Here is a 7,270-nt window from a genome sequence, read left to right on the forward strand (position 1 = left end):
AAAGCCACCAGTAGCAGCAGCAGCAGGAAAGCCATCAGCAGCAGCAGCAGTAGGTAAGCCATCATTAGCAGCAGCAAAGCCAGCAGCAGCAAAGCCGGCAGCAGCAGCAGCAAAGCCGGCAGCAGCAGCAGCAAAGCCAGCAGCAGCAAAGCCAGCAGCAGCAAAGCCGGCAGCAGCAGCAAAGCCAGCTGCAGCAGCAACGCCAGCATCAGCCTCAGCAGCAACGGCAGCAGCAGCAGAAGCAGTAAATCCAACAGTAACAGCAGCAGTAGAGCTCTCAGGAGGTCACAAGCAACAGCAGCAATGAGATCAGCGTCAGCATCCCAGCCTCATCAGCATCAGCAAATACCGCAGCAATTTCAGCAGCAAACAGGACCGGTAACCGCTATGAAAGCAGCAACAGCAGCAGCAGTGGTAATAGTAGTAACAGCAGCAGCAGCAGCGGTAGGAGTCATAGTCAATATCAGCAGTGTCTACAACATAAACTGCAGCAGCAGCAACAGCAGCAGCAATAACAACAACAACAACAACAACAACAGCAACAACAACAATAATAACAACAATAACAAAACAAGAGCAGCAGCAGCAGCAGCAATATCAACAACAGCGACAACAACAGTAATGGTACAATCATCATCATCGTCGTCATCCTCCTCCTCCTCCTCCTCCTCCCCCCCCTCCTCCTCCTCATCATCATCATCATCAGCAGCAGCAACAAGATCAGCAGAAATAACTACAACAGCAGAAACAATAACGAGAACAGCAGCAGCAGTAGCAGCAACAGCAGCAGTAGCAGTAGCAGTAGACACAACTATAAAAACAATAACAGAAGCAGCAGCAGCCGCAGTAGTAGCAGTAGACACAACTATGAAAACAACAGCAGCAGCAGCAGCGATGGACTTTCCCGCGAAAAATTAATGAAGGACAGTCTATGATGGAGTAACATTGTTGACGAGTGAGTCTACAATGACGAAATGACGGTTATGATTGCTGATTGGATGAAAGAAACCACGTGCCGGTAAATAATACCTTGTAGCTTGCATGCGGTCTTCGACCAGCTGGAAATAGCACCAGATCACACTCGCGTGGAACTAGCGGCTTTGTTTCCTTCTTTGTGTAGCTTGGAGTTGAATAAAGAAATACTGGTGCACTTTAAGCGTAAAGTCTGCATTGTGTGTGTGTGTATGTGTGTATGTGTGTGTGTGTGTTTGATATATTCTTTTGTCCGTTTATTCTTATACTTGCTTCAGTTATTTTAACTGCAGCCATGCTGGCGCACCGCCTTGAACGATTTACGGAGACGTAAACACACTGACATCGGTTGTCAAGTGGTGGTGGTGGTGGTGGGGAACAACTACAGAAACAAAGGCACACACACACACACACACAAATTTATATATATATATATATATATATATACGATGGGCTTCTTTTAGTTTCTGTCTACCAAATCCACTCACAAGGCTCTGGTCGGCCCGAGGCTATAGTAGAAGACACTTGCCCAACGTCCCACGCAGTAGGACTGAACCCGGAGCCACGTAGTTGGTAAGCAAGCTTCTTACCACATAGCCACACCTGTGTATGTATGTATGTATGTATGTATGTATGTATGTATGTATGTATGTATGTATGTGTGTGTGTGTATGTATGTATGTGTGTGTGTGTATGTGTGTGTGTGTGTGTGTGTGTGTGTGTGTGTGTGTGTGTGTGTGTGTGTGTGTGTGTGTGTGTGTGTGTGTGTGTGTGTGTGTGTTGTGCATCTTTCTGCTTGTACCAAAGCTTCAGTGGTGATTTTGGCTTCGTTGCACCTCTATGAATTATTCACTTTCAAAAAATACAAGAATACAAAAAAAAAAACAGTAGTGTTGTGATTGGTTTGATCGACTAGGTGATGCCCCAGCATGGCCACTGACCAGTGAGTAAACCCCCCCATACACACACACAGACACACACACACATACAAAAATAGAGTTTTCTTTCATTTAATATCATGTGAGAATTAGGTGTTTGCAGTTGTCTGTGAAATATAAAAGGCGGTGCTCCAGCATGACCGCAGTCAAGATATATTCATGACTTTTTCGAATGTCTTGTTAAGGTTCTCTAACAGAATACGTTTGAAAACCGCTGGTCTAGGAAATAAACTCTTCAGGATTTCACTAGATAAGTGTCAAGAAGTTTCTTTCGGGGATGGAAATCGTTCTGGGAATTTTTGAAACGCCTGTTATCTTCTATACATAAATCTCTTGAGAACTTTGGGAAAAAATGTGATTTAAGTGATACGAGTCTACTGTTGCTTATCAGCACTCTTTTGCCACCTTCATGAATCATTTGTTTTATCGCTCCTTCAAGCATTATACGATTGTGTCCTCATGGGAATTCGTCTATTTTATGGGGATAGTGCGGTTGTATTTTATTGTATTTTTAAACGCTTACGCGAAGGATAATATTTGACAGATTTCGGTAAATCTGACTACAAAAATTCTATTTTTTTTTTCTCTCTCTCTTTCTCTCCAGGCGAAGTTCTTTGAAATTATCACTCTAATATATTTCTCGCTGTTTAGCATCAGTTATCTCGAAGTCAGCTTTGTGGAAGTTAATTTCTGAGAATGTAAACTTGCATTTTTGCGATTTCGGATTTCGAACGTATTCCTCTATCAAACATAGGGAGCTATATAAATATTATGGTCTGCGAAAGAAGATATGGTTATGATCTAACACATCTGTATTGTCCGTAGATGTAAGGTATATCGTTACATTTGTGTATAGTTAATACATAAAGTTGTTATATAAAAATGTTTTAGGTAGTCTTAATTCTTGCCAACATTTCCGTTCAATTTGTAAATAAAATTCTCGAAATGATGTATTATGCAATCTACTCTACTCTCAGAAAGTTCATGTCCCTAATGAGGAAGATGTTGATGTATATTTCTGCATCTCAGAGAAATTTCCTTATATTTGTCAAAAGATTCTGAAACCCAAGTGCCATAAGGGACAACTACGATAGGCTCAGACGTGGCTGTGTGGTAAGAAGCTTTCTTCCCAGCCACGTGGTGCTGGGTTCAGTCCCACTGTGTGGAATCTTAGGCAAGTGTCACCTAACATAGCCCCGGGTCGACCAAAGCCTTGTGAATAGATTTGGTACACGGAAACTGTAAGAAGCACATCGTGTAGACGTAGGAGTGACTGTGTGGTAAGTAGCTTGCTTACGAACCCTATGGTTCCGGGTTCAGTCCCACTGCGTGGCACCTTGGGCAAGTGTCTTCTACTATAGCCTCGGGCCGATCAAAGCCTTGTGAGTGGATTTGGTAGACGGAAACTGAAAGAAGCCTGTCGTATATATGTGTATATATATATATATATATATATATATATATACCCAACATCACTTGACAATCGATGGTGGTGTGTTTACGTTCCCGTAACGTAGCGGTTCGGCAAAGTAAACCGATAGAATAAGTACTAGGCTTACAAAGAATAAGTCCTGTGGTCGATTTGCTCGACTAAAGGCGGTACTCCAGCATGGCCACAGTCAAATGACTGAAACAAGTAAAAGAGTAAAAGATATATGAAGATATATACCTGACAATTGGGTTTGTTTATGTCCCCGTAACTTAGCGGTTCGCCAAAAAGAGATCAATAAGATATGTACCAGGCTTTAAAAAAATTAGTACTAGAGTCAACTAAACCTTTGAAGATGGTGCCCCAGCATGGTTGCAGTGCAATGATTGAAACAAGTAAAAGATTAAAGATAAGAAATTGAGTCCGAAAGTCGATAGCTGACATAGCATAAATTGAATATAAACATGCCGCCATATAAAGTTGTATGCCGCACAGATTATGAGTAACTCACAGAACATCCTATAAGGCTCAAGGCGCACTCACATAGAGAGATCACTCAGGAGATACAGAACTATTGCAACGTGATCTATGAATCGTTGATCTGATCAATTAATTGTAAAACCTGGTGAAAACCTTGGATGCATTGTTTTTTCTGACCAAAGACATACTTCTGTTTAAACAATTGCGATTACATGTTGTGTGCTTCGTCATGTGTTGAGCCATTGACTTCTTGTTGGAGTTACAGGGATGCTGGTTGAGCATACGCAGGCCCTAAGCATGTAAATGATTTTGGTGTCTCCATACAAAATGAAACAAAACTATCAGTAAGATAGAAGATGATATCTTTTTATGTATACTTCAATTTTATTGCCTCCGCCTTAGTGAAGGTGGAGGTAGTGTTTCCAGTCGTGTTTGCTTGTTTCTTTGTCTGTGAACAAGGTATCTCAAGAACCGCTGGATATTTGGTCTCGTGACTGGCACAAACTGAATAAATTTTGGGATCGATCGATCCTGTACCGTACAAGGATTCTGGATTATTTTTCCTGTTTTTTTTTTTTTACTTAATGTTTGAGAGCGGTCGGGCTCATTTTTAGTATTCTCGTTTGTGAGAGCAGTCGAGTTTATTTAAGATATTCTCATTTTAAAAATTATCTCTGGTTTATATTTGAAAAGTTTCTACTTTGTATTTGATTGTAAAATATTTGATCTGATCCTCATTATGACATCATGAACACTTCGAAATTATATTTCCGATCAAATAAACTACTTCGAATATTATTTTAACAAGTTTAAAGCAAATTTCTTTTGTGCCTTAAGGCATTTTCCATTTTTTCCCCCAGAATGACAGACAAGAGAGGAAGAAAAATAATTGGAAAAATGTACAGAAATTATAATTTATATGTTGACTCGGAAAAAAATGAAGAACAATGTTGACCGTGATGAGATTTGAACTCAGAGCTCACAAACGATTACTACATAGAAATTTATCTGATACTCTAACGACGCGGTTTGATGAAATTTTGTATCAGTTCCTTCGACTGTAGATGCCTTGGACATTCTAAAGAATTAATAACGTGGTTATGGTATACTTGATGCAATGTATCGTTAAATTAGTTGCAGAATGTACAGTATAGTATTTGTCTCCGTAAGTATTCCGGGAATTACTTGTTCCGTATTTGCTGTTACAGTCTGTCAAGCCTGATAGAGCATGCGTATGATGGTTAATGTTTTATCCAAAACATCCTGCTGTTCTTGAAGTATCGTGGTATATATTCACTTCTTCAAGGCGATAGGATGCAATTGAAAGGAAATTTTGCTGCTATTGCTAGCAAGTACATCGTTGTTGTTGTTGTTATTGTTGGCACCCCGTCGCTTACGTCGTCGAGGGTTCCAGTTGATCCGATCAGCGGAACAGCCTGCTCGTAAAATTAACACACAAGTGGCTGAGCACTTCACAGACACGTGTACCCTTAACGTAGTTCTCGGGGATATTCAGCGTGACACAGTGTGACAAGGCTGACCCTTTGAATTACAGGCACAACAGAAATAGGAAGAAAGAGTGAGAGAAAGTTGTGGTGGAAGAGTACAGAAGGGTTCGCCACCATCCCCTGCCGGAGCCTCGTGGAGCTTTAGGTGTTTTCGCTCAATAAACACTCACAACGCCCGGTCTGGAAATCGAAACCGCGATCCTATGACCGCGGGTCCACTACCCTAACCACTGGGCCATTGCGCCTCCACATTGCAAGTACATCAACCATGTAAAATATTTCCTCGTGGCTCTTTCCGTAGCTAAGTCGATGTTACAGTATTTTTAAAAGGATTTTGTTTGAGTTGTCTGCTTGCTTTTTGTGAAATGACTGTGTATCTGGTTTGTCCGTATGCTAATATAGAGGAGAATAATCAAGCCTTAGATTATATTTAATTCATTTATCTACTGTAAATATGTTAACTGGCGCCTTTCCTCTGAATGTATATGTCAGCGTTTCGTTTTACATCATTTAACCTTTCTTTAGAAGTAGCCAAGTAAATAAACATTATTCGTTGAGACAAAATATTGGCAGTGAGTACCTGCAGTGGGCAAAGTTTCCTTGTTATTTATGTGGTGGCAGCAGGCTTGTGAGGTTTTTATCGTCGCTGATATAATTCTAGGCTTCTTGTCAGAGAGTTTCGTTTATTAATTTCTTTTCCGTCTTCGGAATTATTTTTGTTTTCGTGTCTGATGGCGTATTTTATTACAACACAATACCACTATGACAGAGTGTATAGAAAAAAAAATGAGTCACTAAACTGTGTAGGTGGATCAGTTGTAGCGAGATTACATGTCAACGGCTACTGAATCAAAGGCAAATTATGGCAGTCATAGATAATTTTGATCGTCACTTGAAGACATGCTGAGAAAATGTTTATGAGTATTCCAGTGTATGTTTTTGACCAGATAATAGACTCGTTATATTTCAATAAATTTTTGTTTCGTTTATTTACTTTCACGATCTCTATAGCAGCTTAGGAGTTAAAGTGAGACAAAGATATTATATGATGAACCGTCTGACATAATTTTTTTTTGAGTAAAGTCAATGTTTTAGCCGTCTGTAGTCTGTCTATACTTTTATTTATTTATTTTGGCAGACACATTGAACATTTCCACGCGTACGAGTTAGCCATATTGTGCCAGTTAACAAATAAATATGGTACCTTAGTGTCCTTGTTCAGTAATGAATGTACTACCACTGGGTCTTATGTGTATTTAATGAAGTTATGCTTGTGTTGTTTCTCTGTTAGGTAATATGCATTTATTAGTTTTTTAAAAAAATGTTATTAAATTTGTGGCAACATCAAAGAGACAATTTGTGCATTCGTTATGCAAATATCAGAGGAAAATCGTATGTGTTTCTGTGCATCAAATATTGAATATTTAGAGTTCAAAATATTATGTACTTACAGGAAAAAAGTCTCTAACTGACGGATTAACTTCCTTCAGTTGTTCACTATAAAAATAAATATCACTAACTCTCACACACACGCGCGCGCGCGTTCTAACGAAGCCAGACTCACACAAAGAGATTACCACTGACACGACGCAGAAAGAGACATACAATTTTTTGAGGATAAACATAATTTTATGCTCTCACCTAAACGTTTCGTGTGCTCGCCTTTACAGCAAACTATACTTGAAACCGAGTCAGTAACAACAAACAACAACAACAATAGCAACAACAACAACAAACAACAACAACAATAACAACAACAACAACAAACAACAACAACAATAACTACAATAATAATAATAATAATAATAATAATAATAATAATAATAAGGAATAATGATGATGATGATGATGATGATGATGATGATGATGATGAGGAGGAGGAAACTCCAAAATGGCAGAAATTCATAAGATAGTACCGAGTCGATAATAATAATAATAATAAT

The 7,270-nt window shown here is 39.3% G+C and overlaps 1 protein-coding gene across 1 annotated transcript in view; it reads left to right on the top strand.

Annotated features, from left to right (window-relative positions):
- LOC128248063 (UPF0746 protein DDB_G0281095-like) overlaps positions 1-7,270 on the top strand; it is a gene marked incomplete at its 5' end in the record, with an annotated part of 95,760 nt that overhangs the window by 78,890 nt on the left and 9,600 nt on the right. Inside the window, 3 exon segments of the mRNA XM_052968453.1 lie at positions 72-239; positions 689-705; positions 1,535-1,538. Of these exon segments, the coding sequence (XP_052824413.1) occupies positions 72-239; positions 689-705; positions 1,535-1,538 (189 nt within the window).

This window comes from Octopus bimaculoides, chromosome 6 (assembly GCF_001194135.2).
Source record: "Octopus bimaculoides isolate UCB-OBI-ISO-001 chromosome 6, ASM119413v2, whole genome shotgun sequence".
Classification (NCBI taxonomy): Eukaryota; Metazoa; Mollusca; class Cephalopoda; order Octopoda; family Octopodidae; genus Octopus; species Octopus bimaculoides.